Below are 15,026 nucleotides of genomic sequence, written 5' to 3'. Positions count from 1 at the left end.
GGACTGGGTTAGAAAAGGTAGAGTGACTAGGAATGAGGAAGTAACTGTCCCTCCATGCTCTGTTCTAGTTAGACCATGAATGGGGTATTGTGCTCAATTCTGGATATCATAGTTTTAAAAGGATATTGATTAGGAGCAGAGTATCCAGGAATATGAGAATCAGTTGAAGGAACTAGAGATTTTTAACCTATATAAAAAGAAGATTAAGAGGGAACATGATAGCTATCTTTGGGTATCTGAAGGGTTGCCATGTGAAAGAGAAAATCAACTCATTCTCCTTTACCCCAAAGGGTAAAACCAAAATCAACATATAGAAGTCTCAAAGAGGTAAATTTAGTCTGAATATCTAACTTATTCCACTTTTGGAATACCTCCTGAAAAATAAAGCTTTCCAAAACTAAAATGATCCACTTGAAGCAATGATAGGTTCCTCCTTGTTGGAGGTCTTCAGGCAATAGCTAGTTGACTGTTGTTCAAGTATTTTACAGTGGAGATTCCTTTTGTTTATGGGAGGACTACATGGCTATGGTCCCTTCTACTCTAAATTCTGTAATCCTATGGAGGGCAAAGAGGGGAAGAGTAGAGAAATTACAAGTCTCTAAATTAATTTGGTGGCAAAAGGAATTGAAAAAAGGTGGTATAAGGGACAGAAAAATAATATTGATGAAACTTGGCAACTTATTGAAGGGAAAGAATAGGGAAGAGTCAAAGATAATTCTAAGCTCACCCTTGAGTGACAGATAAAATAATAGATCAATTAAGGATGGTGCAGATGGACTGCAGAATATTCCCAGTGATACTCTCTATATAAAAAGTAGCATAAGTGACATCGTAAAGGCAATGTGTAATTGGGAAAGGAGTTGGGAATGTCATGTGTCAAGAGTAAGGGAAGACCAAAGGATGGAGAGTCAGAACATGGCACTTAAACATAAAAAGACTGAGAAGGTATGTTGGATAGAGGCTCCTTCTATAAAGGTTCTATGGGAGGACATCAACAAAAGGTATTTAAAATGAGATGACATAGATGGATTAAAATCTGTAACAAAATTTCTAAATTATTCCCTACTCAAGAAACTTTGTTGCTTCCCTATTTTCCCTTTAGGAGCTCAAGAATTATTAAGAATACAAATTGGACCCAAGACCAAAAAGTTGGAAAACTGCTGGTATAATCAATAGAAATGCAGCCTCCTCAGAATCTTCCAAAGTAGAGTTGAAGTCCTACTTCTTATAAGGATTAGCTGTGTGACCCTGACCAAGTTCCCTTACCTCTTAGAGTCCTAGGCACTTTAGATTTAAAACTATAAAGTACAGAAGAGGTATTGATCTGCATCAATGGAATAAGTTTCCACCATGGGAGTTCTCAACAGTGATAACATCAGAGGTACAATCCAAAAAATGTTTATTCCAAGTTTAATGTTTTTTGCTGCTGTACCATGCTGTTTCTGCAAATGATAAGAGATTATTTGTTACCTGTGAATTTTTTCACATTTCTGCTATTAAAAGTACTCACCAGGGACAGTTAGGTGGCTCAGTGCACAAAAATAGAGGTCTGGAGATGGGAGGTCCTGGTTTGATCATGGGCAAGTCATTTGATCCTAGTTGCCTAGTCCCTACTACTCTTCTGCCTTGGAATCAATACCTAGTATTGATTCTAAGACAGAAGATAAGGATTTAAAGGGGGGAAAAATACTATTCTCCAAGTAGTAGAGAGTAAACTCTAGTTGCTAAGCTCTGGAGACCATTCTTTAATGAAGTAAAATGGCTTTTGATTGGTACGGATTAAAATGGATTTAGCCTTAATCAGAATAATAATGGATAAGTCAGAAGAACCTGGGTTCAAATCTGACCTCAGACACATCCTAGCTATGTGATCCTGGACAAGCCACTTATCCCCCAATGGCCTAATCTTTAGGGCTCTTCTGCCTCCAAACTTCTACTTAGCATCCATACTAAGAAGGAAAAGGGTTTTGTTTGTTTGGTTGTTTTTTTTTTAAACTACATTCATGAGCTGAAATGGCAGCATCCCAGTAACACAGGAGTCTAAGCTCCAGAACAAACTGTTCCTTCCTTCTGGCAGCAGGCCACCTTGGGTGCAAGTCAGACCCCTGCTGCAGAAACGAGTAGGGATCTGCCAGCCCCACGATAACATCTGCTGCTATTAATGCACCAGCACTTCTGGGTCAGTGCCAGAGATGCAAACACGAGTCACTGGAAATAATCCTCCTTAGACAAAGGAATCAGACCAAGAGGGAAATAGGCCAAACCCCTGAGGAGTCTCTCGATCTGTGATTTGGGGCTCCCTTTTCCAAGAGAGGTGATTTCATCTTCGTGTCTCAGTGAAAAGTCTTCAGAAAAAGAGTTAACTGGGGAGGCCAGCCTAGAAAAGGCAGTTCCCAACAAGATCTCGGCTTTGCTTAGGCTACATGACCTTATTTTGCTGTGGGATAAAATGTCACAGTCAGTGCCAGAAAACCCTGTATAGGCATGTGAAAGAATTCAGTCTTCCTGATACTGTTGTTTCTCTCCCTTGGGTCTATAAGCTCTGGCAAGGAAATGTGGGGAATCTTCATAAGAAGAGAGAAAACATAGTATAGTGGTTACAGTGGCAGGCTAGGACTCGGGAAGACCTGGGTTCAAATTCTACCTTTGATACTTGCTAATTGAGGGGCCATGGAAAATTTCACGAGCTTTGAAACAAGGGTCGTGATACTTCAAGCAATTACCTTATAGAAGCATCTTAAAGAACATTTATTTTATTTTATTTTTCCATGGTTTCATGATTCATGTTGCCTCCCTTCCATCCTCCCTCCCCACTCCCAGAACGGATGAGCAATTGCACTGGGTTATACATATATCATCACTCAAATCCTATTATCTATATTATTCATTTTTGTAACAGAGTAATCTTTTAAAATCAAAACCCCAAATCCTATACCCAGACAAACAAGTGATAAAGCATATCTTTTCTTCTGGATTTCTATTCCCATAGTTCTTAAAGAACATTTATTAATGATTTATATTAGTAGAACAGAAGTTACCACACTTTTTCAGTGAAAGAGCCCTCTTTTAAAAACATAGTGGCACTGATTTTTCCATCTGAGTTATTATCGCATTTTTTCCTTCTGTATTGTTTCCTTACATGGTACAATGGATAGAGCACTGGGCTTGGGGTCAGGAAGATTCATCTTCCCAAGACTAATCCAGCCTCAGACACTTAGTAGCTCTGTGACTCTCTACAAATCACTTAACCTTGTATGCCTTAGTTTCCTCATATGTAAAATGAATCAGAAAAGGCAATGGCAAAACATTCTGGTATCTCTGCCAAGAAAATCCCAAATAGGGTAACAAAGAGACAGACACAAGTGAAACAAGCAAACAACGACAAACCCATGTTTTCACAGAGCTTTATAAGTGGGAATTTTATATCTAGGAACATTTGATGTGCCATAGCATGGTAGATAGAAAATTGGTCTCAGAGTCAAAAAAAACTGGGTTCAAGGCCTGGCTCTGACATATGCTATTTTAAGTCACCTCACCTTAAGTCATTTAGTCTTCTAGGCAACATCTAAGAAAGACTCTTAAGGGACAAAAAAATCGCTAGAAGGAGTTTCTTCACTTGAAGTGGATTCTTTATTCAAATAAAGCCATAGATCTAGTCCTTTTACAAATATTATACTCACAATAACTCTGATATAGGGAGGGGAAATGTTGCTGTATCCCCAATTTGCAGCTAAGAAAAACTGAGCCTCAGAGCAGTTAAATGATTTGTCTGCAGTAAGTGTTGAACCTGAGAATCAAAACCAGATTCTGAGAGCTGAGTTATTTGCATCTAGAGGTACTTGAAAGGCAGCTTGGTGGTACAGTGGACAGAGTGCCAGAGGAAGATTACTCTTCCTGAGTTCAAATCTGGACTTACTAACTATGTCACCCTGGACAAGTCATTTAACCTTGTTTGCCTCAGTTTCCTTATCTGTAAATTACAAACCATTCCCATATCTTTGCCAAGAAAACCCCAAATGGGGTCAAGAAGAATAAGACATGATTGAAATAACGCAACAAAAACAACAAAAGGCATTTGATGTCACCTAGGAACTTCAGTATCCACAGGATACTCAGCCTTGACCCCTCTATCAAACCCAAGGGATAAGTATAACAAAAGACAGATGATAAAACATTGTATACTGCAGAAATCAAGTTTATTTGCAAGTTAATGAGTGCATTTCAAAAGATATTGAGGCAGCAAAGCAGAATAAACATTTAATAAGAGACATTCCTGCACAAGCAATAGGGAAAATGGCAATAAATGACAGATTTTTCCAGCAGATGAAGTATATGCCCCTTTTCAGCTACCAACTTGATCTTCTTTATGAGATGCAGATGGCTTTGAGCGTTTTAAAGGAAATTCAGGTGAGCAAGATGAAGACAGCCTTGACCAAGGGGCTTCCAGCCTTAGACCTTTCCAGTGAGGGCATATTTTTCAGAATCGATTAGACAAGTTGGTGCCACAGGCTGAGCGAGAAGGGATGCAGGTTGTTCTAGGTGCACAGCTGGGCCGAGGAGCACAGGGTGGTGGGGCACAGTTTGCAGGTGTTGCACATGGATTGCAAGGGAGTCTGAAGGAGAAAAGTCCATTTAGGCAAAGTTAAATTGAGAAGAAGAAAGAATATCCCAGGAATCTATATGGAAAGAATCTTAGTATTTTAAGTCCTTCATGATCTGGTTCTAACTTTTCCTAGCCTGATTTCATTTTATTCTCTCCCAGCCCTGGGTCAAATACCAACCATTCTATCATTCACCCTTATGATGAATGATCTATCTGCTGTCCCCCAATCTGGGAATGCTTTCTTCTCCTTGTCTTAGAACTGAAAGGTAAAGCATTCCAACAAGGTCTCACTTTCAGGGACTCCACTCCTTTCCTAGAAATGTTTCCCTTCCTAAAAGAAAGGCATATTGAAAAGAAGAATAGAAATAGGGTGAAGAGGAGGACCCCCAGTCTGCATAAGACATAGGATAATTTCATTCTGTTTAGAAAGTTCTGAATAAAATAGGTCCATTTCCCCTCTTATCTCCACATCAACCCATTTTCCTCAAGAATCTGACAAACAGATGCCCTTTTCTGAGTCAAGTGGCCATTTTATACATTTAATCCATAGTCCAATCTTCTCTCTCACAGATTGATGGAACAAATATATACAAAGCAGATCAATGAGCTTCCCATCCTTAAGCCCCTCCATTTTCATGTAAGCACCCATTGCAGATATTACCAGCATCCTACTTACTTGCAGTCCTCACTCTCCAGCAGATTTCGGTAGGTGGAGATCTCACACTCCAGCCGGGCTTTGACATCCAGAAGCACCTGGTACTCATGGTTCTGCCTCTCCAGGTCAGCCCGGATCTCAGCCAGCTGCTCCTCCACATTACTGATCAGATACTGCATCTGGGCCAGCTCAGTGCTGTAGCGAGTCTCAGATTCACACAAGGAGTTTTCCAAACAGTCTTTCTGAAATGAGAAGCATCAAGATAATCATGGAACAATGGCTCTAGACAAGCAACTCCTCAGAGACTCAGGAAACAATGCGACCTGGAACATAAAAGGCACTTAGTTATTGAATTAGATGAAACAATTAAATTGAATTGAATTGCCCATGACCTAATACATTCAGAAATTCCTCCAGCTTAATAATATATTAAATTTAAATTTTAAAAACTTTTGACAAGGCCATCTCCAAAGATCTAAAGAGAAATTACTATCTGAATAGAAGTCTCCCCATACTATCAAAAATCCTCTCAATGTGACCTCTTCTTCTCATAAAGGAACAGTGGCTGGTGGTTGAGAAAAGATTAAGGTCTGACTTGGGACTAAACATGACAATAAATCCACCAGAATTCACTCTTATGTTTGAAGGAACTGTGCAATGGAAAGAGTGATAGATATGGAGTCTGAGAAGATAAGCAGTGTGGTGCAATAGAAGGGGCATTGACTTTGAAGTCAGAGGGCCTGGTTCTCATCCCAACTCTGCCCCTTACTACTTGTGGGGCATTGGATGAGCACCTTTATCTCTTGGGACCTCAGACCCTTCATCTTTAAAATGAGGAGACCTATGAATTCCCTTCCTTAAACCTTGAGTGCTATGATTTCTTCAGGAGTACACATTGAACATTTCCATGTTGATGGGAGAATAAAGGCCTTCTTCACACATAGAGCTGTTGAAGGTTATTGGACCATCAGATGCTGGTTTAACAGAGTACTAAATTGTTTACGTATCTATACATGACTGCAATTTTTTTTGTTTTATTTTGCCTTCTCAATGAGTAGGGGAAGGGGAAGGGTGGGGGAGAGAATTTAGAACCAAAAATAAAATATAAAGTTGAATCAAATTGGAAGAGTGCAAAGAATGGAAGAAGAGACTCACCATTTTATGCTGAGCTTGGCGTTCAATTTCCAGAGCATTCACCGCACATCTTAGTTCCAAGAGCTCAGATTGGCAGCACTGTAGCTCCTCTGAACAGGACATCTCTTGCAGGCTGATACCCTCACTCTGAAAGAGTCAAGGCACAAGGACAGAGTCAGTTTTGGTCACCCCTGAGAAGCCATCAGCTACCCCCCAACCTTGAGCCCCACTGCCCGCACCTGAGCAAGGAACCACTGCTCCACATCGTTGCGGTTGGTCTCCACCATGGCCTCATACTGGCACCTCATCTCACCCAGCACTCGGTTGAGGTCCACAGGTGGGGCTGAGTCCAGCTCAATGTGGAGCTTGTCTCCCAGCTGGCACTGTAGGTTGTGGACCTCCTGGAGAGGCAGAAGAACAGAATGCCCATTTTAGGAAAGACTGTTCTCCATGTGGTAGTCTCCCCTGCCTCCTGAGGGCAGGATGGAAGACAGAAAGTCTCCCTGAGCTTGAAGAACCTTTTGCCAGTATCTGTGATAGGAAGAACTGCTCAAACATTTTCTAAGAGCTGAGTTAGAATATTTAGAGTAAGTTACAATCAAATTCAGCATAAATTGTTGCTCCAATCCAAATCCATTATGTTTTTGAGTAAAAATGCTCTAAAGAGTCTCTCTGAGAACAGAGATCCAAAGAGTCTAATAAGATTTTCAATCCTGCTGAGACTTTCAGTCAGGTGCAGTTGTAAGAACTCAAGTTCTCTACCTCTAGCATTCTCCTCCATATACCCCACTCCCCACACTCAATACTACTTGTGACCTGACCCCTTTGTTTCTGTGGCCAGACCTGCTCATGGTTGCTCTTGAGAGAAAATTGCTCTTCCTTCAGGGACTCAACCTGGGCTTCCAGGTCACACTTGGCTAGGGTTAACCCATCCATGAGCTTGTTCATCCCACACATGTCAGCCTCCACCAGCTTGCGCAGGGACAGTTCACTCTCATACCTTGAAAGGACAGGAAAAATGTCAGAATGGAGCAAGAGTGAGTAAACCAAACCAGGATCAGACTGGAACCCACTGGAAGCAAAAGTTCATTAAAGGGGGGATAAGGGGGTGGGGCTGGGTGGCTCAGTGGATTCAGAGCCAGGCTTAACCCCCATTGCCTAGCCCTTTCTGCTCTTTTGCCTTGGAGCCAATACACAGTATTGATTCCAAGATGGAAGGTAAGGGTTTAAAAAAAAATTCATTAAAGGACTAGACTGGAAGCTTCTTGAACACAGGAATGATGTCTTATTTATCTTTGTATTCCCCTCACCATACTTTCCCACAGATCTGTGCCTTTTATTTGTACTTAATAAGTGTTTGTTGAATTTTACCAAATCTTTGATTTGCTTAAATTTTTTAAGGCTTAGAAGTGGCCTTTTAAGTAACTATTTTCTTCTTTTTTCCTGACACCTTGGGGTTCCAATAATGAATTCTCTCTGGTCATGTTTATATTGAGGATCAGTGGACCTTAAGTTCCTTTTTAAATTCAGGAAATAATCCTACTCAAATTATTCCTAAATTGATCTAATTTTGCCTCTCTGATAAGCACATACACATGAATATGGTATTTGGATAGGATGCCTTAGAGTTCAGGAGGACCTGAGCTCAAGTCCTTCCTCTGGAACCTAGTCCTTATATGACTAGAGAGAGCTCATTTAACTTCTTAATGCCTCCAGCCAACTCTCTAAGATTATAAATTCCAGATGAGTGACTAACCTGTTATCAGTGTAGGGAATTTCTAATCCTTTCTATCTTTATGGCATAACCATTCCAGACAAAGCACATGCAAACATGCATGTCTCCTAACTCATAAGAATACATCTGTATATTAGCAACTTAGATCACACATCTGCTTGATATAAGACTTTCTTCTTCCCCATCATTTGAAAACTCAATTGCCAATAACAGAATCAACCTAGCATAGCAGATAAAGATCTAGCTTCAAAACTAGAAGGTCCTGGTTATATATTCTTTTGTTCAGCTAGCAATTTACTGCATAAATGAAATTACAGATCCAATACCAATTCCTAATGATAACTCTGTTTCTAATACTAGATTGTTGAAGGGAGTGGAGGGGATTTGCTGAAGAGAGTAAAGATTATAGAGGAGTGGGCAGTTCTAAGATCCAATTCTGCCAGACTTACTTGATTCTAAAATCATCAGCAGCCAGTTTGGCATTGTCCACTTGTATAACCAGTCGGGTATTCTCAGCCTTGGTACAAAGAATCTAAGGGAAACAATGAGATATTTCAATTGGCATCCTTTGGAGCCCACATAAATGGAACGGTTTATCCCATAATGTCCCAAAACATGATGAATGTATAGGAAGCCAGATATGTAACCCTTAGTAAATACATTTTCCAAAAGAATATGTAGCACTTTGATGTTCTTTTCAAAACCTCTGCCTTTGTTCTGGATCTTATTTTGCTGCAGTATGGAAGCTAAGGTATCATCATACTTCACAACTATCACATGAACTTATGGGAAATGTGGTTTCCCAAAAGGAACATGTCCATTCTCCTTATATTTTAATTCAAAGCCTCTGGGTTTTAGTTTTGCCTTTTGAGGCTCTGATTTTCCTATAACTCATTCCCTTTAGGTCAGATTTTGGACACTAGATGCTCTAGAGGCAGCTAATTGGTACAATAGATTTAGAAAACTGTCCATAGAGTTAGAAAGGTCTGAGTTCACATCTATCCTCAGATACTTATTGGCTCTGTGGCCCTGGACAAGTTACTTAACCTCTGGCCACCACAGTTCCTCAACTGAGGATATCCTTCCAATGAAGATAATAGCATCTACCTCACAAGGTTGTTGAGAGGATCAAAAGAGATAATATTTGTAAAGCATTTAGCACAGTACTTGGTACATAGCAGGCACTTAATAAATGCTTACTCCTTCCTTCCTATAAAATATTACCTTTTGTTGTAGTTCCTCGATTGTCCTGAAATAGGACTGGTAATCTGGGCACACATAGGAAGCATGGCACTTGCTCCACTCTTGAATCTTGGTCTCCAGCTCTGCATTCTCTTGCTCCAACTGACGCACCTTCTCCAGGTAGTTGGCCAGGCGGTCATTCAGAAACTGCATGGTCTCCTTCTCATGACCATTCAAGAAGCCTTCACCATAATTTCCACAGTTCCCAATGTTGGCAGGGATGTTTAGTGTCCCAGGTAAGGGGCAGGCTGACTGGCAGCTGTTTGGCAGACAGAGGCTGGGTCGGCCCAGAGAGGTCGTTCCAACCCTGACTCGGTTGTTGTGAGCCATAGCTGCAGAAAAGCACATGGAAGCAGCTTTGACATCTGCCCCAGGTCTGCCACCAACATCAATGGAAGAGACGATGTTTGTTACTCCAGGAACCTTGCTGCCCAGAGGATAGGAAGATGATGTTCGGATGATGTTGGAAGTCATGGTTGTAAGTGCTGTAGTTGGAGAGATGTTTCAAGTGAGATGGATAGGCCAAGCTGCCAAAGTCTGAAGATCTCCTTCCATCCTAGGTCTTTTATACCTGTTTCAGGTGGGTGTTGGCTCCACTCATGGACCTTTTTTCCCTTGGTGATCTGTCTATTGTCAAACAATCATCCTATTAGTCAGTTATTGAGTACACTGTTCATTAAGAGTTCCTCACCTCATTAAAGTAATTTTTACTCACCTAAGGCTGTGGGATGGGGGGGGGGGGTGGAGTTGGAGAGCATGGAGTAAAAGAATCATTTTTAAAAAAAGATTCACATTGTTCTACAAAGAGCAAATCTTTCCATATTTCTTATGTGCTGGACAGCTCTCACAAAGCGATTTATATAAATCCCCCACCTGAGATTTTTCTTTTATTTGTCTTATAATAAGAGTTATTTTTAGCTTTTCCTTATTTTGAAATGTCCAGATCTCCCCACATTTTGGGATACCCAGGCTGTGATCACTTGGTACAATCCAAGAGTCTTATCAATAGGGAAAGTTGAGTAGTATGGCTTTCTCTTCCAGGTTTGACAGTAGTACTGGAAGATGCCAGAGCATTTGACTATTAAAAGTCTACCACTGTCGCTTAACCTCCCCATTGCCTAGTCCCTACTACTCTTCTCCCTTGGAAGCAATACACAGAATTGATTCTAATATGGAAAGTAATGTGTTTTGTTGGGGGTTTTCTAAATCTACCGTTGATTATTCTCTCATAAGTTGCTTAAGTTTCAGACTTTCATTAAGGGGAATAAAGTACACACATTGCCAGTGAAATTGGTAATTGGAAATATCTAGTCACAGGGAAAGGAATGAGCTGGGGAAGGGGAAGCTTTAAACAGAGTTTCTTGAGGACATTGTTTCCATAGCAGTAAATGGAAGAAAGGGAAAATTATATTTTAACCAAGGTAGAGTAAGCTCAAGAAGTCTCTGAAAAACTTGCTCCCTAGAGTGTTTTTTACATTGTTCACCTCAAAACAAAACTCTTTGGTATACAAAGAAAGAAGAAAACAGAGCACCTTAAAAGAGTTAAGGAGATGAAGAGATGCTGACATCAATTATGAAAAGATTAGTAAAAGGGGAAGATAGGTAGCATAGTAGATAAAGAGGCAGGTCTGGAGTTGAGAAAACCTGGATTCAAATTTGCCCTCATACACTGCTAGCTCTCTGTGACCTTGGGCAAGTCACTTTATTCTATTTGCCTAACCCTTACTGTTCTTCTGCCTTAGAACTGATACTTAATATCACTTCTAAGACAGAAGATAAGGAAAAGAATAAAGAGAAAGAAGAAAGAAGAAAGAAAGAAAGAAAGAAAGAAAGAAAGAAAGAAAGAAAGAAAGAAAGAAAGAAAGAAAGAAAGAAAGAAAGAAAGAAAGAAAGAAAGAAAGAAAGAAAGAAAGAAAGAAAGAAAGAAAGAAAGAAAGAAAGAAAGAAAGAAAGAAAGAAAGAAAGAAAGAAAGAAAGAAGGAAGGAAGGAAGAAGGAGGAAGAAGGAAGGAAGGAAGGAAGGAAGGAAGGAAGGGGAAGGAAGGAAGGAAGGAAGGAAGGAAGGAAGGAAGGAAGGAAGGAAGGAAGGAAGGAAGGAAGGAAGGAAGGAAGGAAGGAAGGAAGGAAGGAAGGAAGGAAGGAAGAAAGAAAGAAAGAAAGGAAGAAAGAAAGGAAGAAAGAAAGAAAGAAAAAGAAAGAAAGAAAGAAAGAAAGAAAGAAAGAAAGAAAGAAAGAAAGAAAGAAAGAAAGAAAGAAAGAAAGAAAGAAAGAAAGAAAGAAAGAAAGAAAGAAAGAAAGAAAGAAAGAAAGAAAGAAAGAAAGAAAGAAAGAAAGAAAGAAAGAAAGAAAGAAAGAAAGAAAGAAAGAAAGAAAGGAAGGAAGGAAGGAAGGAAGGAAGAAAGAAAGAAAGGAAGAAAGGAAGAAAGAAAGGAAGAAAGAAAGAAAGAAAGAAAGAAAGAAAGAAAGAAAGAAAGAAAGAAAGAAAGAAAGAAAGAAAGAAAGAAAGAAAGAAAGAAAGAAAGAAAGAAAGAAAGAAAGAAAGAAAGAAAGAAAGAAAGAAAGAAAGAAAGAAAGAAAGAAAGAAAGAAAGAAAGAAAGGAGGGAGAGGGAGGGAGGGAGAGATGGAGGGAGGGAGGGAGACTTTCGATGGACTAGTAAGTCAATGGGAGAGTGAAATGGAGTTTTCCACCTTTCCCCAATTTAGGAAACTAAGTCCTGCTCTATCTTCCTTTTCAATTCCTTTTTAAAGTTTTGTCTTTTTCCATTAGAAATGTAAACTCCCAGAAAGCAGGAGCTGTCTTTCTGTTCGCTTCTATTTGTATTAGCATAGAGCATAATGTATAATAAATTCTTTCTCTAAGTAAAATAATTGTCTTATTGTATTACACTCTATGGTTATTTCAGATTTTGGGAAAGATCTGAATGTTTTGGAAATGAGGACAGTATTACTCAAAGAACCTTTTTTGGGAAGCAAGAAGAAAACCATGTGTCCAAAATGTAAGAGTTGGACTAGCAAGAGCTGTCCTTTGCTATTGCTGGGAATGTGATATAGAAGTTCTCTTCTCAAAGGTATGAAGAACTTTGAAGGTACCTCGGAACTTAAACAAAGAGACTACAAAGGCATAAAAATGAAACGTGGGCCAATGTCCATAAGAGTTAAGCACGAGTCAATTTTAGGTTCATTTGGGGAAAATGTGGAGATTTAGGACTGAATAGGCACTTAAGCAGAGGTTCAATACCTTCTTTGTATCCTGGACCCATTTGGCCATCTGGGGAAACTTAAAGGCTCTTTCTCAGAACAATGTTTTAGATGAATAAAAGAAAAAATCACAAAACAACAACAACAAAAAATGACTATATTGAAACATGGTTATCAATTTTGTTTTAATTCCTGGGCCCCCAAGTTAAGAATACTTACACTAAAGGGATTAAGATTTCTGCCTAAAATTGAATTGCTTGAGAAGCCCATTCTTAGCAAACAAGGGTTCAGTGTCAGGCCATGGGGTCCTTTGACTATGAGTAATTCTTTATGGTGGCTCACTTCAGAAGCAATTGCTTAGAAAGTCCATTCTTAGAGGACTCTGCTTATAATTTGAATCTGTTCTATCTTCAAACAGGCCTTTGTTGATCTACTCAGCCCCCGGGTGAGTTTCCCCTATAAATTTTAGGATTTGGCAATTAAAAGTGCTTCCTTTGATTTGCTAAATAGGACACTTCTGTAGACCAGATTGGCTGCCCAGAATAATTTCACTTGCTAATCCATGCTTCCTCCCAGTCCTGGACCAAACAGCTCGTCTTACTTCATAAACATCATTACCCTTTGTGTCTGGGGGTGACTCTTCCCCCAGGAGGCAGGTCTGACGCAGGATCTAGGATTTGATGAGGTTTAAACTCAAAGACTACTTTGCATAATAATACAGCCACTGAGGACTGCATGGTGAAGTACTGATACTCAGCTGATTAGCCTCCTCCTCAAAGGAATGACCAGGTAGTGACTGGCTACAGGAAAGACAGCTCAGCCAGCCACCTGTGCAGGGTGGACTCAAAGACAGACCACACCCAAGCGTGCCTCTTTCCCTACTCTTCCTCTGCAACCCTTTAAAAGGATCACTTTGGGACTAGAAAATTGCAGAATGGCATCCCTAAGAGACGGGAATGTAACCTGCCTCCATCCAAATGGATATATGTATGTGTGTCTGCATCTCTTATTAGTTTCTGAATGTAGAAATTGTATCTCTAGAAAGGAGATGAAGACTTAGTTCATCCATATATCCAGAATGCTCTCTGATAGACTCATAGATTCCAGCTAGAAGAGATCCAAATTGTCATCTAGTCTGCCTTTAAAAAAAATAAGGAAGGGGGCAGCTGGGTGGCTCAGTGGATTGAGAGCCAGAGAGGGGAGGTCCTGGGTTCAAATTTGCCCTCAGACACTTCCCAGCTGTGTTACCCTGGGCAAGTCACTTGACCTCCATTGCCTAGCCCTTACCACTCTTCTGCTGTGGAGCCAATACATAGTATTGATTTCAAGAAGGAAGATAAGGGTTTAAAAAAAAAGAAATACTTGAAAATACCAAATATGGCTTTTCTCCAAGCAACATGAGGAAATAAAGAGGAATATCATTCTTAAAGTCTATGCCCAAGCTGCTCACTTTGCTTGCAAGTTCCCTAAAAGCAAGACTATTTCCATTGTTATCTTTGTATCTTCAGTGCCTAGATTCCAAGAACAGAACAAACCCTTAGTCAAAGCTTCTTGATCTGACTTGAGTTGAATTCAATCCAATCAAATTGAATTGAACTAAACTGATTGCATTGAATTAATGGTTGGAGCCAACACTTGGGTGACCAGAGTGACTTCCACCCTTAGCTATTCAGAAAGCTACTCTTTCTGTCCTTTTGTTTCCCCAGGTAATAAAAACTGAACCAAAATCCTCTCTCTGGACTGTACCAAAATTCTGAAAATTTGAAACTTTTGAAAATCCTCAGTTTCTGAATTCTGAAAATCTGATGTCCACTGAGAAAAGAGTTCTATTGTTGGGGGTTTTTTTAAGTTCAATACCCTTAAGCCTCACACCTCCACCTCAACCAAAAACAAAAAAAAAAAAACCAACACTTGCTTCCTCTAGCTAACTATGGATATTATTATTCCATGGACTCACTGGCTATTGTTTACTAGACAGAACAAATGACTTCCCAAACAAGTGGGTTTCTAAGTTAATTAAATGTGAAGATTTCTTCACTTCCTTCCAGGGATTGTTAATGAATATCAGGAATCCTGGACCACTGAGTCAGTAGTCTGTGCCTTCCATCACAAAATTCGTGCTTGGAGGTTTCTAAATGAGGTTTGATTCTTTGGACTTGAATAGAGTTGGACATTTGGAGGTATAGTAGCTAGAGTGCTGGAGTTGGAGTCACGAAAACCTAGGTTCAAATATTGCCTCTGACTCACCTCTCTGAGCCTCAGTTTCTTCATCTTTAAAATGAATGGGATGAATTCAAAGATTCCTAAGGTTCTCTCCAGGTCTAAATCTATGATTCTAGTGTCTTGGGGAGATAAAGAAGATATAGAATTTCTCATTCAGCCTTCATAGTGTTATAAATAAGAACTTATCTGGAGGCTTAGTATCATATTTATAAGCATTTATTAGTAAGGAGAGAGAA

At 39.8% G+C, this 15,026-nt stretch overlaps 1 protein-coding gene across 1 annotated transcript; it reads right to left on the bottom strand.

Moving 5' to 3' along the window:
* Positions 1 to 4,187: 4,187 nt before the first annotated feature.
* LOC100013846 (keratin, type I cuticular Ha8) lies at positions 4,188 to 9,917 on the bottom strand. The gene is made up of 7 exons (XM_001368169.5): positions 9,352 to 9,917; positions 8,577 to 8,659; positions 7,236 to 7,392; positions 6,632 to 6,793; positions 6,414 to 6,539; positions 5,280 to 5,500; positions 4,188 to 4,613 (listed from the first exon to the last, which is right to left on the bottom strand). Exons 1-7 carry the CDS (start codon positions 9,841 to 9,843, stop codon positions 4,478 to 4,480), a joined length of 1,377 nt encoding a protein of 458 aa, XP_001368206.1. The 5' UTR covers positions 9,844 to 9,917; the 3' UTR covers positions 4,188 to 4,477.
* Positions 9,918 to 15,026: the final 5,109 nt, after the last annotated feature.

Source organism: Monodelphis domestica, chromosome 2, assembly GCF_027887165.1.
Source record: "Monodelphis domestica isolate mMonDom1 chromosome 2, mMonDom1.pri, whole genome shotgun sequence".
Lineage (NCBI taxonomy): Eukaryota > Metazoa > Chordata > Mammalia > Didelphimorphia > Didelphidae > Monodelphis > Monodelphis domestica.
This window is presented reverse-complemented; position numbering and strand designations above follow the sequence as displayed.